This window comes from Leucoraja erinacea, chromosome 10 (assembly GCF_028641065.1).
Source record: "Leucoraja erinacea ecotype New England chromosome 10, Leri_hhj_1, whole genome shotgun sequence".
NCBI lineage: Eukaryota > Metazoa > Chordata > Chondrichthyes > Rajiformes > Rajidae > Leucoraja > Leucoraja erinaceus.
Window position 1 is genome coordinate 53,228,997 of NC_073386.1, and position 24,166 is coordinate 53,253,162.

At 40.8% G+C, this 24,166-nt stretch overlaps 2 protein-coding genes across 2 annotated transcripts in view; one reads left to right on the forward strand and one right to left on the reverse strand.

The window, feature by feature from the left end:
• The window catches only part of cdc73 (cell division cycle 73, Paf1/RNA polymerase II complex component, homolog (S. cerevisiae)), a 277,463-nt gene that overhangs the window by 79,030 nt on the left and 174,267 nt on the right, over nucleotides 1-24,166 (forward strand). The gene's annotated exons all lie outside the window — the stretch shown is intronic.
• Nucleotides 13,843-23,179, reverse strand: LOC129701223 (beta-1,3-galactosyltransferase 2-like). The gene is made up of 2 exons (XM_055642330.1): nucleotides 22,089-23,179; nucleotides 13,843-16,727 (listed from the first exon to the last, which is right to left on the reverse strand). The coding sequence occupies exon 2, from the start codon at nucleotides 16,390-16,392 to the stop codon at nucleotides 15,118-15,120; it is 1,275 nt and encodes a 424-aa protein (XP_055498305.1). The 5' UTR covers nucleotides 16,393-16,727; nucleotides 22,089-23,179; the 3' UTR covers nucleotides 13,843-15,117.

Genomic DNA, 24,166 nt, shown 5'->3' on the forward strand with positions numbered 1-24,166 from the left:
TGTGTCCAAATGTGTGCCATTTATGTGGCATGTGTTTTAAAAGCACTACATAGAAAATGCCCACCACTTCGAATCAGAAGAACCTAATCTACAATTCTGATGTTTTTTTCTTGCTGTTAAAATCGCAACGCTTGATCAGTCAATGGCTGCAGTGCAGGAACAGAAAAGTCCTATGTTGTTCACAGAAGGATTATGTTGCTGGAAGGATGAATGAAATTGAAGAACCTTGCTGCGCCTTGGCTTTTGCTCAACGGATTTCCTTTGTTAGACTGCAGCTGTATGTGCATGGGTAGAAAGGAGATCTAGCCTTCAAGTGACCCAGTAAAATGAAAGGATGTTTTCTTGAATTACAAAATTGACCATTTGGCTAATTTCTCCAATTACCGAACAGTGAGTCTCATTATATCTGCATGTAAAAAAAAAAACAATCAGGTGATATTATCAGTTAATTGGCCAATAGGTCCAGTATTTATCCATTTTAGAAAAAGTTATGTGTATAATTTTGAATGAGTATAGCTAAAGGATATTGGCAGTGCACTCGCGGAATTGTTTAATACATTTGAGATCGCAAATGATTTTTATCAAGGTGTGGTTTGATAATACGACAGCCGGAATTCCACAACCGTGCCAGATAGCATTTGTGTGGAGAAACACAAAATGAATCGATGTTTTGGGTATAAGATGTTTCGTCAGGGCTATTTTCCATTACTTCATTTTAAAACCCCCTCATTACAGACTGATAATCTTTTCTGGGTGTCATCCTTTTCACTCCTCCTTGCTTCTGAAAGTTTATTTTGCTCCTTCCATGGGCCTACAGTGCCATGCATACACGAGGAAGTACAGAAGTTTATCTTTGGTGCAAACCAGCATCTGCAGTTCCTTCCTACAGATGCTGGAACCTCAGGTGTGACACAAAGTGCTAGATTTACTCTGCGGGTCAGGCAGCATTTCTGGAGAACATGGATAGCTAACGTTTTGGGTTGGGACCCTTCTTCAGACTTCTGTGATCAGTGCAAGACTGTACCGCCTTCATGTGAACATCCATAGAATGACCACTGATGAAGGCCCTCGATTTAGTGACTGGCTTTCGGATGATTAAAGTGATTATTTGTTTGCACCCAAAATTCTGCAGAGCCATTGTCGAGACTGGGCTTCCTGCTTACTTCCACTTTTAGGAAATCTGCTGCATGCCACTATTTTGGCCTGCAGGTTATTCCATATTCAACAAAGTGCACGGATTTTAATCAACCTTTACAAAGCACTATTCATTCAACTGCAAAATTATTGTGTTAATCAGAGTAGGTATACAGCTGGCTAGACCACCTGATGCCAGGTACCAAATCTGAACTATACAAAGGTACTGGCAGCATCTCTGGGGAAAAGGGATGGGCGACGTTTTGGTTCAGGTCACTTCTTGAGACCTTTTTCTCCAGAGATGCTGCCTGACACGCTGCATTACTCCAGCACTTTGTGCCTCTCTTTGGTATAAACCAGCAGCATCTGCAGTTCCTTGTTACTACAAAAGTACCCCCAGTCTGGTCAACATTGCAGCATCTTCCTCACAATCGGTTAACTTGTCTCTGAATTGGAATTGCGGTGCCATGCCAAGTCAAGTGATCGGTTCACAGTATGTTGCAGGGATGAGTTTAGGGTCAGGGAGATGGTTCCTGGCATGGACCTGTTGTGACGGGAGGTGAATTGTGGTGGATAGGCTCTGTCTGGGAAGCTGGAGTTGATGTGCACTATGACCAGCCTCGTGATACTTTGTCAGGGCTGAATGCAATGAGAAGCAAGCACAATGTACACTGCCCTCCATTATGTTTGTGACAAAGACCCATCATTTATTTATAGAAATTATAAACATAGAAATTAGGTGCAGGAGTAGGCCATTCGGCCCTTCGAGCCTGCACCGCCATTCAATATGATCATGGCTGATCATCCAACTCAGTATCCCGTACCTGCCTTCTCTCCATACCCCCTGATCCCCTTAGCCACAAGGGCCACATCTAACTCCCTCTTAAATATAGCCAATGAACTGGCCTCAACTACCCTCTGTGGCAGAGAGTTCCAGAGATTCACCACTCTCTGTGTGAAAAAAGTTCTTCTCATCTCGGTTTTAAAGGATTTCCCCCTTATCCTTAAGCTGTGACCCCTTGTCCTGGACTTCCCTAACATCGGGAACAATCTTCCTGCATCTAGCCTGTCCAACCCCTTAAGAATTTTGTAGGTTTCTATAAGATCCCCTCTCAATCTCCTAAATTCTAGAGAGTATAAACCAAGTCTATCCAGTCTTTCTTCATAAGACAGTCCTGACATCCCAGGAATCAGTCTGGTGAACCGTCTCTGCACTCCCTCTATGGCAATAATGTCCTTCCTCAGATTTGGAGACCAAAACTGTACGCAATACTCCAGGTGTGGTCTCACCAAGACCCTGTACAACTGCAGTAGAACCTCCCTGCTCCTATACTCAAATCCTTTTGCAATGAAAGCTAACATACCATTCGCTTTCTTTACTGCCTGCTGCACCTGCATGCCTACCTTCAATGACTGGTGTACCATGACACCCAGGTCTCGCTGCATCTCCCCCTTTCCCAATCGGCCACCATTTAGATAATAGTCTGCTTTCCCGTTTTTGCCACCAAAATGGATAACCTAACATTTATCCACATTATACTGCATCTGCCAAACATTTGCCCACTCACCCAGCTTATGCAAGTCACCTTGCAGTCTCCTAGCATCCTCCTCACAGCTAACACACTGCCCCCCAGCTTAGTGTCATCCGCAAACTTGGAGATATTGCCTTCAATTCCCTCATCCAGATCATTAATATATATTGTAAATAGCTGGGGTCCCAGCACTGAGCCTTGCGGTACCCCACTAGTCACTGCCTGCCATTGTGAAAAGGACCCGTTTACTCCTACTCTTTGCTTCCTGTTTGCCAGCCAGTTCTCTATCCACATCAATACTGAACCCCCAATGCCTTGTGCTTTATTTGTCTCTGTACTCCACCATTTGAGATTTGTAATAGAAAAAAATCACATGTGGTTAAAGTGCTCATTGTCAGATTTTATTAAAGGTTTTTTTTAAATATATTTTGGTTTCACCATGTAGGAATTACAGCTGTGTTTATACATCGTCCCCCCATTTCAGGGCACCATCATGTTTGAGACACAAGGCTTCACGGGTGTTTGTAATTGCTCAGGTGTGTTTAATTGCCTCCTTCATGCAGGTATAAGAGAGCTCCCAGCACCTAATCTTTCCTCCAGTCTTTGGAAACTTTTATTGATGCTTCAGTGTGCAATGAGTCTCAGTTTTATGGATACCGCGTGGAAGCAGGCACTTCAGCCCACCGAATCAACGCCGACCAGCGATCACCTCCACACTAGTTTTATCAGTTGCCGCTGTAATGCCCCTGTCCAACTTAGAAAACCTGAACGGAAACCTCTGGAGACTGCGCCCCGCACAAGGTTTCCGTGCGGTTCCCGGAGGTTTTTGTCGGTCTCCCTACCTGCTTCTACTACCTGCAACCTCCTGCAACCACCTGCAACCTCCGGGAACCTCACGGAAACCTTGAGTCTCCAGAGGTTTCCGTTCAGGTTTCCTATGTGGGACAGGGGCATAAGGAAGGAACTTTACTGCTGTGCAACTGTGCCACTCCTTATTATGCACACAGTATATTCCCGCTTGGCCTTGTTTAAAGGCAAGGACACTTTGTGAATGTTTTTATAATAACTTACTTTAAACCAGATTGGAGAGTCCCTGGTGGTCCACCGCTTTCATCCATCACATTGACACATGACTAAAAACTGTTGAGAACCAAGTTCTCTCCTTCCTGTTTTATCGGATGGAATTGTATACATCGGCAGAGGTTGAAATAAATGTTAAGAATAGCCCAGTCTGAAATGAAATGATTGAATCACAAAAATGAGTGAATTAGAACAGCGCAGTCCCATGAATAAATATTAGTTACAGTAATCTTTTGCAAGTGAAACTTTAACTGACGTAAGTGTCAGTTGGTGGTTCTTCAAATTATTTTGGAAGCAAGTAGTCAGAACATTTGAAACCATGTGCATCTGAAGTGGATGATCTGTCGCATTACCTTCATGAGATCTTTCCGTACAATATGGATAATTCCCCTGAGATTTCCCGTTCACAAAAAGGACTAATGTAGACTGGCTAAATTCCACTGCATCACTCTTCTCACAACAACGTGATGGAAGGTGTAGGAAGGAACTGCAGATGCTGGTTTACACCGAAGATAGACACAAAATGCTGGAGTAACTCAGTGGGACAGACAACATCTCTGGAGAGAAGGAATGGGTGACTTTTCAGGTCGAGACCCTCCTTCAGACCTGGAGACTTGTCTGAAGAAGTGCCTCAACCCAAAATGTACCCATTCCTTATCTCCCGATATGCTGCCGGTCCCGCTGAGTTTGTCCAGCATTTTGTGTCTATCTCCAATGTGATGGAAGGTGTTAGCGATAATGCGATAGCGGTTACCTGCTCTCTAATGACCTGCTCACTGATGCTCAGTTTACGTCTTGCAACGGTCACTCAGCTCCAGACATGGGACGCACAGTGATGCAGTTGGTGGAACTGTGAACTCACATTGCCAGTGGCCCGGGTTTAATCCTGACGACCACTGCATTTGGAATCTGCGCATTGTCCCTGTGACTACATTGGTTTCTTCCGGAAGAGCCAGTTTTCTCCCACATCCCAAAGACTCGTGGGTTGGCAGATTAATTTGGAATTTCAATTGTACCGAGCATGCAGACGAGTTGAATAATGTGAGGTTAGTTGATGGAAATGTGGGGAGACCACAGAAGTGGGACTAAAGTAGGATGGGTGATTGGGCTTGGCGGATCTAGGGGCCTCTTTCTGCTCTCTCACGCTTGCTCTCTCTCATGCATGCTCTCTCGCTCTCACTCTGAGATATTAACTGGTGATTGCATTAACTTCAATTCCATTTGCAAGTCCGAAGAAAATGAAGCAGCCTTTACCAGTCTACCGCAAGACTTGGCTGTGAAGTGACAAATAATGTTCGTACTACACAAGTGTCAAACCTTTATCCTGTTATTTCATGATATTATAATGGGGCCCTATTGTGGTAATCCTGCTAGTGTCACCATTGACCAGAATCTCCATTGGACCACACTTATAAATACACAAAGAGATCAGGGGCTGGGTAGGCACAAAAAGCTGGAGTAACTCAGGGGGTCAGACAGCATCTCTGGAGAAAAGGAATAGGTGCACTTGATACCACAAAGCCTTTTTAGTATCTAAAACAAGTGTGATGGAATATTTTCCATTTATCCAGGTGAGAGCAACTCTAATAACACTTGGGATACTTTATGCCATCCAGAGAAAAGCATTTATAGGTGGCACAATGGTGCAGCGGTAGAGTTGCTGCCTTACAACGCTAGAGATCCAGGTTCAATCCCGACTGCAGGTGCTGTCTGTATAAAGTTTGTAATTTTCCCCGGTGATGGTGTGAATTTTCTCCTGGAACTCACACTCTAATGATGTATGGGTTTGTAGGTTAATCAATGTCAGTAAATTGTCCCCAGTGTGGAGAATAGTGTGAGTGTACGGTGTGATCGCTGGTCAGAGTGGACTCGGTGGGACAAATGGCCTGTTTCCACGCTTTATATCTAAAGTCATCCCACTTACAGCGCCCTCCATAATGTTTGGGACAATGACCCATCATTTATTTATTTGCCTCTGTACTCCACAAATTGAGATTTGTAATAGAAAAAAATCACATGTGGTTAAAGTGCACATTGTCAGATTTTATTAAAGGGTATTTTTATACATTTTGGTTTCACCATGTAGAAATTACAGAAATTACATCGTCCCCCCATTTCAGGGCACCATAATGTTTGGGACGCACGGCTTCACAGGTGTTTGTGATTGCTCAGGTGTGTTTAATTGCCTCCTTCATGCAGGTATAAGAGAGCTCTCAGCACCTAGTCTTTCCTCCAGTCTTTCCATCACCTTTGGAAATGTTTATTGCTGTTTATCAACCAACGTTGTGCCAATGAAAGATGAAAGTCAAAAATGGGGGTGGGTGGGAAGTTGGTGGGGGGTGTGAGGTTGGGGGTTTGGGTGGGGGTGTGTGGGAGGTGGGGGTGGGAGGTTGGTGGGGGGGGGGGGGGGTTAGGGAGGGACTATGTATAAACACTGCTGCAATTTCTACATGGTGAAACCAAAATGTATAAGAATGGCCTTTATTAAAAGTTGACATTGTTCACTTTACCACAGGTGACTTTTTCTATTACAAATGTCAAATTGTGGAGTACAGAGGCAAATAAACAAATGATGGGTCTTTATCCCCAAAATTATGGAGGGCACTGTAATTGATAGCCCATCAATCATCCTAAACATTTGCTTCCCTCATCACCAGCGTACTATGGCTGCAGTATATACTAAATTTATTTGCTTGCTGTACGGCAGTAGAATATCTCAAACCTGCAATGTTCACTGCCTTAAAAGTGCATCCGGCCACCACGACTTGCTAGTTTCTGTTGAACTTGATGACAATCTTAATGTGGAAATATAGCACCATGCCTTCGTTGGCATTGTATCTAAAAACCTGAGCTCCCCATTGTGGAAACACCTTCAGCAGAAGGATTCAAGATGGCAGCCTGCCGCTACCTTCTTCTTGTTGTTGACAATAAATGCTGGTCTTGTTAGTGACACCCACCTTCTGATAAAAGAGTGGAGGAAACATGAATACAGAGGTCTCGTCTATGGGCGTCCAATTTTCTGGTAATTCCTGATTTGCTCTTCCTAAAACAAGGAAGAAAAATGCCAATTATAATCATGGCTTAAATTTTGTAGTATGTGGAGTCATTTCATGTGGTCTCCTGGCCCTTTCAAAATGAGTGCTCCGTTGTGGAATACTTGTAATCGATTTGCACTTATTTTCCAAATAATGCAGTGGCTCTAATGATAAAGAACTATATATCTGGACTATTATAGAGTTTTTCTTTTTAATCCAGTATTGATAGCAATACCAGATCAGTATTGCATGCACAGATTCCCTGCAGCTGGTCGTTTTAATTTAATATTCATTAGCTATGTATCTTCTGCATATTAAAAAAAAAAAAAAGAAGTGTTCAGTTGTGTTATTTGGAAACCTTTGTGAAGGTTATTGGCTATCTCTGCAAGCCACTATCATTGGTTTCTTTAATGGAGGTAATTTAGAAGGCTCAGTAGCTGGTAAATTGGAAGAGAGGATTTAATGTTCTACTTGATTCTAGTTAGGTTTAAAGTGCAAGCAAAAAATAATGGTGTTGTCCTGAGTAGAATTAATTTTTTTTTGTCCTGTGTAGAATAAAAAATATTTGTGAATAAAACAAAATGGAAAATTTCTGTCTCTATTTTTGCTGCAAAATTTGTCACGTATCAAGTATTTTTGTAGAGTTTATACAATGTACTGTTTTTAAACCACAATAAGGGCGGCACAATGCCAGAGACTCGGGTTCGATCCCGACTATGGGTGCTGTCTGTACGGAGTTTGTACGATCTCCCTGTGACCCAGTGGGTTTTCTCAGGAATCTTTGGTTTCCTCCTACACTCCAAAGATGTACAGGTTTGTAGGTTCATTGGCTTGTTATAAGTGTAAATTGTCCCTCGTGTGTGTAGGGAAGCGTTAATGTGCGGTCAATGCAGACTTGGTGGGCTGAAGAGCCTGTTTCCGTGCTGTATCTCCAAACTAAACTAAACCTTGGTACAATCTTTTATTTGTAGCATTAAGCACTTTAATTCAATCTGGTTTGTTTGTATAGCGTTTTTAAAGTGTAGGTTCGCAATGGACAAGCCTCCTGCATTGTGTGTTTAAGATGTGTAGATGTGATGTAATTGATGTGATGTAAACAAATCTGTAGTTTGCACTTGAAGACAAATATTATTTTAACACAGTACTACAAAGGCCTAGATAGAGTGGATTTGGAGAGGATATTACCAGCACAGGGGAGTCTAGGTCCAGAAGCCACAGCATCAGAATAAAAGGACGTACCTTTAGAAAGGAGACTAAGAGGAATTTATTTCGTCAGAGGGTGGTGAATCTGTGGAATTCATTGCCACAGACAGCTGTGGAGGCCGTCAATGGGTAAATTTAATGCAGAGATTGATAGATTCTTGTTCAGTAAGGACGTCAAAGGTTACGGGGAGAAGGCAGGAGAATGGGATTGAGAGGGAACAAAATATTAGGCATGATCGTGGCGGCACAGACTCAATAGGCCGAATGGCCTAATTGTGCTCCTGTGTCCTATAATCTCGAGAGTTGGGTCGAGGGGCTGTTAGTAAAAGCAAAGACATCTGCAAAATTGGGCCATACTGGGTTTGAAATGTGCAGGAGCCTTTCTGCAGGGGATGTTATGACATGACGACACTGACAGGTGCGCTCCATTTTAATTTCTCTAACCTGATTCAATCAAGTTTCATTTCCTTCTCCACAGTGTATTTCCCTGCTGCACAAAGAACTGTCTTTCATCAGGAGAGTACATTCATGCTGTAGTCAAGGGGAAGACTGAATAAAGAAAGCACAACGCACTTCAAATTTTATGTGCATGCTTTCTTAGTCCTATTTAATTATTCATTTCACACCCTTCGGGGCAAGGACAGATCAAAGTTACATTTTTAGACAGAAATGCTTCTTCTTTTATACCAGAGAGCTTACATCATCTGTACACATTTGAGATAGCCTGTTGTATACGCATAGATCGTGTTTGAAGTTCGTACTCCATTTTGTTAAAGGCAGTTGAAGAAAATCCGATATGGTTGTTGTGATTTTAGTTTAAAACACGACTGGAGGAAAGACACCTCATCTTTGACTTGGGTAGCTTGCAATCCAACGGTATGAACATTGAATTCTCCAAAAACCCTGCCCCTCTCTCTTCTCCTACATTACCCCCTCCCCCCCACCTCTCTGCTGTGTCACACCTAGACTCGCTCCTACTTTTCCCCAACCTCTCCCCTTTCCCCTACATTCCATCCTCTAGCTTTGCAATTCGTAACTCTTCTATCCTTTGTCCAAACATCAAAAGCCCTGTATCAATGTATTACCTGTCAGGCTATGATGTGTCCCTCCTCCATCCAGCTTTCTTCTTACCCCCCCCCCCCCCCCCCCCCCCCCCCCCCCCCCCCCCCCCCCCCCCCATGATTGGTCTGAATAAGGGTCCCGTGCCGATCCATGTTCTCCAGAGATGCTGCCTGACCCGCTGAGTTACTCAGGAATTTTGTGTCGTTTTATGTAAACCAGCATCTGTAGTTCCTGGTTTCTATATTTTGTGAATTTACTTGGTAAGAAACCTTGCACTTAACAGAGGGAATGGTGTTTGTGTGCTATCTGATGTGAACATTTTTCCTGGACGTGTTATTTTTGTATAGTGTGTGTGTGTGGGTGTGTACATAAAGATTCAGTGTAACAAAATGTTGGCAAATGTTTGTAAATACAAAATGAATGCGCAGCATGTTCTGGGCATGATGGGACCAGCATATTGCTCTGGATACTAAACGCATTGGAGAAAAAGAACTGCAGATGTGCTGGGATAACTCAGCAGGTTAGGCAGGTCTAGAGAGCATGGATAGGTGAAGTTTTGGGTCGGTTTCTTCTTCGGACTTGGGTGAAGAACTTCTTCAAAGTAGGCATGGCTTGAGAGGTCAAAATGCAGAAACAAAGAGCTGCAGATGATAGCTAACACATGTAGGACATAATGTGTTGGAGTAACACAGCAGATCAGGAAGCATCTTTGGAGATCTTGGGTGTCAGGTTACGGGGAGAAGGCAGGAGAATAGGGTCAGGAGGGAGAGATAGATCAGCCATGATTGAACGGCGGAGTAGACTTGCTGCGGCGAATGGCATAATTCTGCTCCTATTACTTATGACCTTAACATGGATAGGTGACGTTTCACGTCAAAGGGTTTGAAGAATGGTCCTGACTCATAATGTTTCCTATCCATATTCTCCAGATGTGTTGCCTGATTTTCTAAATGCACTGGGTTTTATTTATTTGCATTTAATGTGATTTCAGTCGGATGTTTCAATGGTTCAAAGGTTCTTTGTTGTCACGTATGCACAGCAAAGTGAAATTCTTTAGCATGATAGGCCATGCTGACCGAGGGTCTCGAACTGAAACGTCACCGATTCCTTCTATCCAGAGATGCTGCCTGTCCCGCTGAGTTACTCCAGCATCTTGTGTCTATCGGAGCTAGGCCAAAGGTGCAGGAAAGAATTGCAGCTGCTGGTTTACTCCGAAGATAGACACAAGCTGCTGGAGTAACTCAGTGGGTCAGGCAGCATCTCTGGATAGAATTAATCGGCGACGTTTAAGGTCAAGACCCTTCATCAGACTTCATTGGGGTCACCATTCATCACCATTCCTACTATCCAGAGATGTTGCTTGTCCCGTTGAGTGACTCCAACATTTTGTGTCCAAATAGGTCAAAGGGCTTGCTTCTGCGGTGTATAGCTCTATTACGCAATGATATGCTGGCCCAGTGGGGAAGAACTGATTTATTGTAGAAACTAGGAACTACTGATGCTGGCTTACAAAAACAGACACCAAATACTGGAGTAACCCAGTGGGTCAGCCAGCATCCCTGGAGAACATAGATAGATGATGAATCGGGGTGTGACCATTTTTCAGAGAACATGGATAGGAGATGCCACCAGGGATGCTGCCTGACCCACTGAATAGCTCTTGCACTTTGTGTCTTTTCTTGTAAACATTTCTGATATTTAACCACATTCATAATCTCATTGCTTAAGAATTAAAATCACACAAACTGAGGCCGATCTGAACCGAAAGATGAACATCTGTAAATGATGGCAAAGTTGTGGATAAAATAAACAGATTGCAGCAAGTAGTTATATCACATGATCATTTTCAAAACACAGCCATATTTGTTTCTGAGATAACGTTGGTGAATTGCTTTAAACAACATTAACCTTTGCTATACTTTGAACAAAATATCTTTTGTCTGTTATGAATGGTGTTGACTTTTAGCTCTTGATGATTGTTGTGCTGTTGTGCTCCTTAATCCATCAGGCAGCATTCTTGAATGAGTAGGAGACATTGGTACCGATTGTCTAGAGGGGAGGAATGCTTCTCTTCCCCTTGCAGCTATTCTGGGACTTGATTGAGGCCCACACATTCATCAAATAGCCTTCATCAACAGTGTATTTATATTAGTTTGGTTTATTGTCACATGTATCAAGGTACAATGAAAAGCTTTTTGTTGCATGCTATCCAGTCAGCGGAAAGACTACACGTGATCACAATGGAGCCGTCCACAGTGTACAGATACAAGATTAAAGGAGTAAAGTATAGTGCAAGGTTAAGTCCCATTAAAGATAGTCTGAGGGTCTGCAATGAGGTAGATGGTGGCACAGAACCCTTCTCTAGTTGTTGATAGGGTGGTTGAGTTACCCGATGACAGTTGGGAAGAAACGGTCCTGGATGGGAAGCTAGGGAGGAATGAGGAGGAATTTCTTTAGCTGGAGGGTGGTGGAATTTATTGTCCATTTTATGGACCCATAGGGCCAGATTGAGTGGATGTGGAGAGGATGTTTCCAGTAATGGGAAACCACTAGAACCCGAGGGCACAGCCTCAGAATAAAAGGGCGTATCTTTAGACTGGAGATGGAGGAATTTATTTAGCCAGAGCGTTGTGAATCTGTGGAATTTATTGTCTCAGATTGTGGTGGAGGCCAAGTTAGTGGGTATTTTTAAAGCGGAGAGTGTTGGGTCCTAGATTTGCCGCACCTACCATTTGTCCAACTATTGGTGGGTGCTGACACTTGATTTGGGTTTCTATGACCTAATTCCTAAATCTAATCGGCGAAAATTGGATCGGCTCATTCAATGTTGTCCCAACAGTCAAATCAAATTGATGGTTGACGTTGGCCGAAGGGCCTGTTTCTATGATGTATCTTTCTATCAATCAATGGATCCTGGATTTGAGGGTATTAGCTAAAGTGAGAGGTTGGACAGACTTGGATTGTTTTCTCTTGAATGTTGGAGATTGTTTGGAAACCTGATAGATGTATATAACATTATAAGAGGCATAGATAGGGTAGACAGACAGAATCCTTTCCCCAGGATCAAATACATGAGGGCATAGCTGTAAGGTGAAGGGGGGGGGGGCATAGTTTAACAATATGTAGGGCCATTTGTTTATATAGAGGGTGGTGAGTGCCTGGAATGCACTGCCAGAAGTGGTGGTTGAAGCAGATACATTAGTGGCATTTAAAATACTTTTTTGGATAGGCACAAGGATACGAAGGGAATGAAGGGATGTGAGTTGTGTGTAAGTTGGTAAGTGATGGTCTTGGCATTGTGTTTGGCGCAGACATTGTGGGCCAAAGGGCCTGGTTTTGTGTTCTTTTGTTCTATGTTCTATGAATCAAATCTCTTACCAGAGGAGAGATGAAACCTTTCTTACATAGTCTGTCTATCCTGCATAATGCAGCTCCTTCTGCAGGTGTGCCTGTTTAAATTAGAAATGTTGTTAATTTATCCTTTCCTATTCTGCAGTGGTGAAATCATCTAGAAATGTTTTACTTGTTTCGCTATGTTTGCTGATGATACTTGGTTTTATCTGCAGTTGGCAGTCATCATCTTATAACACCAGAACCCCGGTTCGACCCTGACCTTGAGTGCAGTCTGTGTGGAGTTTGCTCAATTCTCCCAGTGACCACACGGGGGGGGGGGGGGGGGGGGGGTTTCCTCTGATGACTCCGGTTTCCTCCCACATCCCAAAAACCCAGCGGGTCAAAAGGTCTGTTTCCGTAATTATCTTCCTATGAATCTTAACTAGGATTGGAAGGTAACTGAGAATTGTCAGCTGAGGCTGGAGAAATGGTCAAGAAGGCTTTTGGCACATTGGCCTTCATTAGTCAGAGTATTGAATACAGAAATTAGGAGGTTACGTTACAGTTGTACAAGACAATGTTGAGGCCAGATCTGGAGCATAGTGTTCAGTTTTTGTTGCCCTGTTAAGCTGGAAAAGGTGTGGAAAAGATTTACGTGGTTGCTGCCGGGACTTGAGGGCTTGAGCTATAGGGAAAGGTTGGGCAGGCTAGGACTTTATTCCTTGGAGCGCAGGAGGATGAGGGAGTTCTTATAGAGATGTGTAAGACCATAAGAGGAATAGATAGCATAACAAAATGAGTATTTTACCCAGTATAGGGAAAACAAGAACCAGGGGAGGATTTGAAGCCAGTCTGGAATATTCTTCCGGACAATGGTTACTCTTGTGGATGGGTTTGGGAACAGAAGGAGATTTGTAATGGAAGCTAGAAAGGTCTGAAGAAGGGTCCTGGCCATAAATGTCGCAATGTCCTCTGGAGAGGCTGCCTGATCTGCTGAGTTACTTGTGTTCTATCTGTAGTTCTTTCTGTCCAGGAAGATTAATGGTCAGTTCTGCATGTAAAGAATACCAAGATGATATTTTGTGCATCCTCTATCAGTTTATAAAATCCCAGAAATATTTTGAAGAAAATAGAAGTAAAATTCAGGAGCAAATTTTACATTCTTGTTGAATTGTTATTTTGCTCAGTTTTATACTCTGTACTGGTCTGAAGCATTTATTATGAAGTTTGAATGTAGATTGAAGAGTTTTGACAAAAATAATTCATTTTGTGACTTGGGCTTTGATAAAGAGCTTCGAATACTCAGTCGCTTGAACTGATTTGTTCTCTGAGTTATTCAATGATTCATAACGTGGATTTCGCTTGGATCTCAAGTTTTAAAGGATATGAAATATTCCATTATTCCAAACAGTAAAACATTTGGTGACGTTAATGATATATTCTAAATGGGCCCCTCTTAATGAGTATAAACAATACTGGCTGAATATGTGAAAGGAAAACTATTCATATCTACGCAGGTGTCAGATTATTTTAAGGACTTAAATTTGATGTAGTGGAATATACCACAGACATCTACCACAACGCATTTTCAGTTTATGACACAAAACATTTCAGTTGCATTCCAGAATTATTTTAATGGTGTCCATCAAACACAAGTTTTTTGTTTCCAGTAGTGATTTAGTAATCATCTCCATGCCTTCAATGCAACCTTTGGAGCTGAACATTGATCTTGGCATTGATCACAGCAGATAAAGCATAATAATGTACAATAGAGCCACTGGTACAAAAAGGAAACCAAGTACCATAACCTGTCAGCAAGATAAGAACATCATTGACCTTCAAATTAAAGGCAAATTATTGCATTAATAAAGCTCCATTGGCGCCTGCACAAACTTCCTTCATAAACGAAAGGAGATATATCACAACACAAAGAGGGATGGGTTAAATGTTTTTCAAATAAATAGACAAGGTTAAAAATGGGAGTTTTGCATTTCTTCCTGCCGTCAGAATACACAAGTTTAAGGTCAGAAATAATATACTGGAATGTTTGAACGAACACAAATATTGATGCATGTGTATGATCCAGATAAGTAATATAACTTCCCCAATTTTTATAACAAGAACAGGTTCTTCTATTCAATCTAATTGTTTGGCTTTGGGTGCTTTTCATTAACAATCTAAGGGTAGAAAGAGTTGATCTTAAAATAATTGATACAGTTCCATTCATAAAGTAACCTCTAGTTCTATTCATATTTGCTTTGTTTCTGTAGTCCAAGTGGATTGGGGAATTAATTTTTCAGGTCCCTTTTCAATTAAAATGCAGAATATCTTTGAAGTGTGCAGACATTGTTCTTGAAAATGTGGTTTCATTATAGTTTACACTTCCGACAAAACAGCGAACCAACAAAATTTGGAGCTGCCACTTAGCTTAAGTTTGGATATTTTCCATACTTCTGTGCAGGTCACTGCTGTGCATTGCCTAACATAAATTAACGTCTGCTTTACATATACATTCAGTCAACTGAGAACTTTAAAAGCAGGTCAACCACAACATTTATTGTCCATTGTTCGCTTGCGACTTTTTCAGTTTGATTTTTAAATGATGAATTTAATTTAAAATGCAAACTTTAAATGTTTTTGTTTAACAGCATCAGAACATTGCATTGACTTCAAACGTTGTTTTTATACATGCTTGGATAATTCAGTGAAGATTGGGAATCTTAGATTTGGATTAGGCATCAGTGCATTTTCTTTGTGCGGTACCTACCATGTCCTCTGTGGCCTTTATCTTTTGCCATACTGGCACAGGCATTGAGCTTGTTTTGCTGCAAGTGGTTCCAGTACTTGATTAATTCATTGGGTTGGAACTGATGGGAGGTAATTATATGACTGTATTTACAGCTGGAATAAGAAACACGCCAGTGATTGAAAAGGAATTCATTGGGTGGTGGCACAGGGTCAATTCTCAGTTTGGCAAGGCAGATACCTACATAGACATCCTCTAAATGCAAACGCCTGATACTCAGAGAGACTCTGAAAATCTTTTCGGCTAGGTCCCCAGAGAAAACATAACCAGTCCCTGAGCAAAAGACCGGGTAACGCTCACTTGGGTAGAGCTCTGGAGGCATGTACCACTTGCTATCCTTGTTACGGTTTGGTGAGTAGCCACGCATCAGATACCCAGTGAAATAGTTGTGTCGTGGTGGGTGCAAAGGCTTCAGGAGTTTGTTTATTAAATACTCCGTGTTCACAAACATGTCGCTATCTGTCTTCATGACGTACCGCACATGTGGGCAATATGTTGTGACCCAGTTCATTCCCATCAGAGTTTTAATCGTTAGATTGTAATATGTATCCAGAAAGTCTTGCTGAATAATATCACGGTGCTGTCGGCTTTCTTCCAATAAAGCTTGCTGAAGGGTGTCACTGGTCTTCCTAACACCTAGGAGGAAGAGATGTATCACACGTAATCCAGGAACATTGCTGTCATTTCCCCAGGTCTGCCTAATGGCATATCTTGCTTCAGTTTGGTCAGGTTCCGCTGCAATTAGCACGATTAGGAATGGGCTGTCCCCTTCACATTTGTTTGGTTCATTAATGACATAGTTGTAATGATGATGGGGATTAAAGCCTGTTCTCTTTTCACTGTATGTGGTCCCATTGGCACCCAATATATCCCCTAATCCAGTTACATCGAGAAGCGAAAGTGCGGTGCTGTCATTCGCTGTATGGATCCTGTGTTTTTGAGAATTTTCTTTCCAAACACTTCTCGTTGTGCTCTGGTTGGCAGTACTTTTTGGTGACCTGATACCCCTCATCGTGTGAGAAACGGAAAAGCCAGTTTCTCGCGACCAAGCTTTGCTCGTGACCCAGTCGTGCTGATTGATGAGCAGAAACACAGTGAACAAAAACACTAGGCATAAAAGTGCAATAATATGAGTCCGAAACAGAGACCGTTTAACGTTCCAGGTCATCTTCAATAAGCAGCAGTAGCGTCTTCTCCACTGAAGCATATTGTAGCAGGGCCCTCTGGAGCGACCAATACCTTGATGGTGCTTGCCCTTGTTATGTTTCCTTACTTAGCATGATAGCCAAGGATCTTCCTCATTAAAGTGCTCCAAGCACGATATATTTTGGTGGCTGCTTCTTCAGAAAATACGTGGGATAATTGGCCTATTGTAGACCCTTTGCCGCTATCAGCTCGTTAAAATGAGATCTGTTGACAAATAATCCATCTTTCTGAAAGTTAGAAGGTCCATGAAAGCAACACACCAACTTAAGTAGATGCGGTTGGCATTTGATATCCAAATTTGTGGCGTCTTTGTTCTGGGTATTCCACAGAAGAAAGCTGCAATACAAAGAGCGGATTACAATTGTGTAGGAAGGAACTGTAGATGCTGGTTTACACAGAAGATAGGCACAGCATGCTGGAGAAACTCAGCGAGACAGGCAGCATCTCTGGAGAGAAGGAATGGATGACGTTTCAGGTCGAGACCCTCCTTCAGACCTATCGACCCGAAACGTCACCCATTCCTTCTCTCCAAGGATTACAATTAGTAGCTATGTTCATATGTTGGATTAATTGCAGATCTTTCAACACATATATATGTGACAAACATTATTTTCTTATCATACGCCTTTAAATCTCTACTTGAGAACCATGACGTTCAAAAACTGTCTTCTCACTAAATTATAATTGACTATCCCCACTTCAAGAATAGCTTGTGACATCTGCCATGTACCAAAAAGATCAGCTTTGTCATTGCTAATAAAATTATCATGTGCCGCATTAATTTCATAATTAATTAAAACACGCTACAGTTCAGTATTTGCAGGAACGTATATAATCGTTTATTACCTGTAGACTGTGTTTTCATGCAAGTCATTTGCAGGGCTTAGCATTCATCTTTTATTGTTATGTTTTTGACAACAAAGTGATTTTAATGCTATTATTGATATCAAAACTGTGTATTGAATTAACTATTCCAGTTTCTGGTAGGTTTATTTAAAAAAAAAAATAAGTTGGCTAATGTTGATTTTATAATGTTATCTGAAATCAATGGCATGCTATTCGATTGGATACAGTTTTATACAAAGATTGGTATATTTGGACGTTAGATTTTCCCTTAAGGTAGTTAACAATGGATTAATACATTCTATGGAAGTTTAGTTTTTTTTTAAATCTTATAGAGTATCCACATTTGGCTCCACAGTTTTTAGCTCTAAAGCAAAACCGAATTGAATTGGAGGTAATCCGAAATGTTCAGCGATCAAACAAATGGAGAATGCTCCACAGATTAATGACTTTAATCTTGTATTATTTAAAGTACAGTGACATAATTAAAGAAATGTCAAGTGAATGGATGATTGTTGTTAAGGTGCTTTGCCTGCTGTGGCAAGTTTGCACAATGATAAATGTAGTCATAAAATTTGATAACTTTTACAATAAATTATAGTGCGATTGATACAACATTTACTGACCCAATATAACATTGCAATTCACTTATAATATGCATCAAACTATTAACACTTAATGTTTCATCGTGTGGAAATGAGCTTATTTAGTCCATTGGGCCCGAACTCTGAAAATCTTTATCTTCTATGCTTCTTCAATATTGTTATATTGAAGTTACTCTCTTGCAAGAAATGTCCTGATGGTGTAAATTTATTTTAATGTAATTGTGCTAAATTGTAATGCGTAGAGCAGTGAAGGGTGCATTCACACATTCAAAACAACCGAGTGAAAGATATGCCTGTTAGGAAAGAAATTCATATGAATCACTCAGCTTTTTTTTCGTGAAGTCGGCGACTTTGCTGATCTAATCTATGTGGAAACAGAAGGAAAGGTTATACTTGATTGACCTCCACAGAAGTGCAAAACATGTAATACTTGCTTTCCTAAAAGGTAGAAATCTGTTGCTCTTTATCCTTTCTGACACCAGCTTAGATTCAAAATCTAAATCGGGTTGAGAATCTTCTAGTTCCTGTGGCCCATGGCCTTTACTCCAAGAAATTTGCCGGTTTTCAGTGTGGATATTTTCTAAAGTTCTTTTTCAATCGTTTCACAGAGACATTTTTGGGATTTAAATCGAACTGATTACTTGACTTTAATTTGTCTGCGTTGGAGCGGATTTCAAATTATATTGACTCTGTTAATTAAAACATGTATGTGATTGACAGCTGGATACCTGCCTTTCTTAATCAAGTATTCAGCAAACTGAAGGCATATGCTTGGAATTATTCTCTCTTGTCTTAATACTTTCAGAATGTAGAAAATAGAGCATATGTATATTTATTTATTTGTACATTGGTTTGTGAAAAATGGCCTACTCTCGTAGACTTATTTTGTGGAAAACATTGCTGGAAGATGAATGGCAATCAATATGTAGAACCTGACTTTGAATGAGTAAAGTATTTAGAACTGATTTAATGAGAAAGCATTTCAAACGTGTTGACATTCTTGGAGTAAATATGAATTTGAAGACATTCTTAAATAAACACAAAGTGCTGGAGTAACTCAGCGGGTTAGGCAGATCCCTGGAGAACATGGATAGGTGACGTTTCGGGTTGGGACCCTTCTTCAGACTGATTCCAATCAGTTACTCCAGCATTTTGTGTCTTGAATGTCCAGCATCTGAAGTTCCTCATTTCTACATTCTTGGATCGTCTAGCATGCTATTGTTAGCACAAGTTGAGTGAGACCTTTTCATGATTGCAGAAGAGGGGTTTGCTTTTCTGAATTGATAAATAAGGAGTTTTTCATTGTAATATCTAGCGATGCCAGAGGGATGAGCAACTTTTGTGTTCTTTAAGTGTGATTGCACAAGTGTGCGACTAAATTAACAGCCAGCATATGCCTTCCTGTGATGAAACGCATTCAGCAAAGCAACAGATGGCGAATGAACAAAATATTAAAGAGATTTGTTCAATAGACTGTCTTTGGCTGTTAGGCTACTGGTACATTTGAGTGAGGCTGAGGTGATGTAAGTGTTATTCTAGAAGATAAACTTTAACAACTATTAATTCTGTATAAGCTAATGTAGAGTAAGCACAAACAACAACACAGTGGTGCAGCGGTAGAGTTCCTAGAGACCCAGGTTCGATCCTGACTACAGCTGGGTGAAAAAATATATTCAGAAGGAGAGAAAACAGGTAATATCCACCGGTAGTCCATTTACATTACATTCATGTTATTCTTTGCCATTTCATATCTTTGTTTAGAAAGAAGGAACTGCAGATGCTTGGTTTGCAAAAAAAAAGCATAAATGCTGGAGTAACTCAGTGGGTCGAGCAATTGTTTTTAAAGTTTTACTTAAGACTGCTGGCGCCTTGCTGGGAGGAATAAAACATTCTCATCAATTTTTTTGCATATCTTATCTAACAGAAAGAAACGTACCAAACTTCTCCTTATGAATAATGTACACACATGATATTAGAAAGTTAAAAATAATTTCAAAATGAATTTCAAAATTTCTTGACTATACTGAGGTGAGGTGGCTGATATTTGCTGAGGTTAGTTGGCATATATTTTGCTTTTTTAAGCATAAATTTGCTGGTCAAGAGTAGAATGTACTTACAAAAGTAATTTATTTTTGAAGTATATAACTGAATTGATGAAAACTAAATATGAATTTTCTAAAATTAGTATTGAAGGAAAAAATTATTCTAAGTCTTAAGAGCATTTTTTAACTTTAACATCGTTGACAGTCCTCGTGACGAAGTTCCTAGAAATCTTTGTTATTGTGCAAATAGGGAGCACTGAAGTAGTTTCCACACCTGTCATTACTTTGGAGATCAATTTTCTACATTAAATTTTAGAGGCTGCTGATCTTAGCAGCAGGTTGCTGTTGCGTTGTTTGTGGCTTTTTATATGGTTAATTCCAAATTACAAATTCATTTGGATATTTGTCAGATCTTTACATTACATAGCTGTTATTAAAACACCCACAGTGGATTGTTATTTGAATTTAGAATAATTGACTAAGCATTCAAATTTTGGAAAATTTCCCAACTTAAGATTTGTACTTTTGAGGTTATTACACTTAAAAATGTTGGCAATGTGTTTAATGGTTGTCATCCTGAGCATTGTATGTTTTTTTTTTATTGAAGAGATTTTTATGTGGTGGAACTTTTGTAATGGAATACCAATTTTTGTTCCCGCAATTTATAAGAAATTCAGATATAGTTGTTGGCTCTTGTTCAGTTTCCAATTTTCAAGGCTTTATTCTTTTTGTGTCTATATTCTTCAGTGGACTTCAAATGTTACCGTCTGTTGGGTAATTCGTGGATAGTCTGTTGGGGAATGGCAATTACTTAATGGAACATTGAAAAATTGGAAGATGTTCTGAAGCCTGCAGATTTTTTCCAGAATTTTTTAAAGAGTTTTTTTCTAAAATAAATCTTGCTTCACCAATGTCATAATATACTAGTCTGAGATAAAATAATTTGCTGTATTATTGCCAATTTAAAAAAAATATGAAAGCAGGAGGTTTTACAGTTGCAACTTGATGGCACTTTCCCCTTTGCTCGAAATTACATAGCATTGCTGGACACTAGATGGTAGTATACAGCGCACATAAGCTGCCTTTCCCAGTCACTACCACAATATTTGAAGTGTTTTTTTATTTCCCTGTTTCACATAATAATAAGAAAGTTGGAAGGTTTTGTTTTCCAGCATCCTTTGTATCGTACCATGTTCTTAACGGTTTTTAATGTTCTTTTCAAATCAGACATTAAACTTGACTAGCCACGAATCGCACATTAAAGCCCGTAAATCTCTGGAGTTACTTATTAAATGTCATTACATTCTACTTCGAGGCACGTTCATTTGTGCCGCGGTGTTATTAGAATGTAACATTGCTGTGGGAGCAGCAACTGCTTTTATATCTAAAGCTGTTTAATGATTCATTGCAGTCTGCTGATTGATGCTTGAGCCAAGCACTGTCTGCAGTATTATATTTAAATAAGATTTAACAGAGACCAGGGTTGCATATTGAGCATATTTAAAATGGTACTGCTATGATATTTGTTATTTGTTGCTTTAATCCAGACCAAGTGAATTATCATTTTGATAAAACAAATTTATAAGTTTTAAATGGGCATAAATAAATCTGCGATACAACAGATATTTGAGGGGTGAAGATCATTTTTAATTCATTTCAGATTGGACTGTATTGAATTGCAAATAGAAATTGATGTTTTTCTTTGCCGGATGTTTTAGTTTGGGTAGCTCACAGATTATATAACACTATAAACTTACTATGCTGTTCTGAAAGATAACCATTTATTCAGCCTCTATAGTCTAATCCCAACAAGGAAATGAACCGAGATTGTGTGCTCGACTTTTGTTGTTTTAACAAATTATAATATGAGTTTTTTCCATTTTTTATTTCTTTTCATCTACAATTACCCACTCGCGGGCATTGTAGTTAAGCTATTTATTTGAGTTACTTGAAAACTGGAAATACCTCTTGAATCGAAAACTAAAATTATTCCGAGGCACCATCACTTCAAAACAAAAATTCCTGTACAGCTCTTTGAAGTTGCTGTCATCCATTTTCTTTAGACGGGAGATTACGAGAAACAGTGAATTTAATCTGTTCATTTTCTCATCACTAGTCAAACGCATTACCCAGCACACAAACAATGGTTCCCTTGTTCTTGAGGCAAGTCGAAAGCATAAGAATAGAATCAATAAGCTTTAACGTACCTTTCTTTATCGGGTCCTTTATGGTTAGAGATGCATACGTTGGCTGCGAGCATGCTTTTGGCTGACTATGAAAGCAAGAGACTGCTGCTGAGCATGGGCGTATATGGGCTAATTTGGCAGGTGCTTAATTTTTACTTTTGTCTGCCCATCTGCCTGCTCATTCCTGCCCGTTGATTGCACAGAACTGCCTGCACAAAAGCACTACTGATGACAGTTGCTTAGCACAGTAGCCACGCTGGAGAACCCATCGTCAGCTCTTTAGTCAAGTGATGCAGTCCCGCAATCCTCAGCTGTCCTCCTGCTTGTTTGGATTTTATAGGCATCAGCAGCAGAAAGCAGAAGCCCTGCGTGAGGACGGATTCTCCGGCTGTACGCAGCATATTATCGAAGCCCCGTTCATTCCTTTGGGTTGCTCGGCTGCTAAGGCAAGATTGTGTGGCTGTGCTCTTGCCGAGTGCGTTTGATTCTGTTCTCCTTGCAGCATGAATGCAAGGCAAGACGGGATCTGCTTTTGACAGACTGTGTCCTCTGATAGCGGTCTGAAACGTCAGTATACAGAAGACTCCCACGTGATCATTACTGTATTAATTTATTTTCCGTCTTCACTAACCGTGCTGCTGCAGGACTTCTGGTGTCGGATGAAGGAATACATACTGTACATGCATTTGTCATTGAATATTTATTCAGCAGCAAAATGAACAGAGAGCAGGTCTTTGATAGCAGACCATTATTTTACAGCACTGCCCCCTCATCCACATTTTGTGAAAATAAAAATATCTTCTGCTTAACCCATGCTTATTTTATGAGTTGCTATGACTTGTCTGTCATGATTAACCAGTATAACCTCTTTAAAAGAAAATATGGTTTTAAACTGGGCATATTCGATGGGAGGGAGAAAAATCACCACCCATTCGCTACAGTAATGTGTAACCCTTTCACAACTGAAAGATTTCAGGATATGCAGGGATTGATTTTTGTAATTGCACAGCGATTTAGTTTTTTCCCTCACGGGCATTGAATTGGAATAAATGGAGAAAATAAAATTTAGACTCTTGTAAGCATTTTAATTTCCAATGAAATTTGAGGTGAAGGTACTCCCGTAGGTGGAGATTTAGCAAGCTCAAATGGCCACAGAGTCATCGTCGTATATCTTGGATACAGGCCCTTCGGCCCTACTCGATGGTAGTCAAGAATCAATACTATCGCTTTATGTCTGTAGTTGCATAAAGGCCAGATTGGGTAAGGGGTAGATATTTATTTTGTTAATTGGGGGGTGGGGTTTTATACCAATTCATTAATGTCATGGTCACTATTGCTGTAATTAAGTTAAAGCAACCCATAATATAAACCAGGGTTAAGCCAGGGCTGCCAACATTGGGTGAGAGTTGGGAGTGAGATATTGCAACCGGGAGGGGGGGGGGGGGGGGGGGGGGGCGCGAGAGGAGGGTGCCCCCCTCCCCCCCCCCCTCCCCCCCCCCCCCCCCCCCCCCCCCCCCCTCCCCCCTCCCATTGGTACGGAGCTTCTGCATTTTTCAGCTTAAAATTGTACAGTATGGTACATATTGTAGCGAGTCTTTTAACTTACACTTGAATCCAATATATATGCTTTGAATTGGATTAGCTATGAATAAGGTTAGACTAAATTACATTCCTAATTACATTCCACAGGAGAGCCAGGCTCTGATCAACAGGCGCAGCACATGAATGATCTTGGTATATTCCTGTATGGAAATCAGATTATAAACAAACACTTGGCCCCTGTTGACCAACCTGGGTCTCACTGCACACCTGGTACTACTCCTGACCCTGACTCCAGTTGCATACCTTCTCTCATTCCTGACCCTGAGTCCAGACTTACATCTGGCCCCTTATTCTACCCTGATCATAGCTGCTTACCTGCTTAGGTTCTCAGTGCTGAACACTTCCATTGTCTCAGCTTTGACTGCACACCTAGTACTATTCCAGACCTTGACTCTGGATGCACACTTGGCTTTGCTCCTAGCCCTTCTGCACTGACAATATATCTGGCCCACACATAAAGCCCCATATCTGATCCCCTGGACTTAACCTATTATGTT

What these genes read in the sequence shown, in the direction of transcription:
- LOC129701223 (XM_055642330.1), bottom strand. Translation starts at nt 16,392, where the DNA reads ATGCTTCAGTGGAGAAGACGCTACTGCTGCTTATTGAAGATGACCTGG.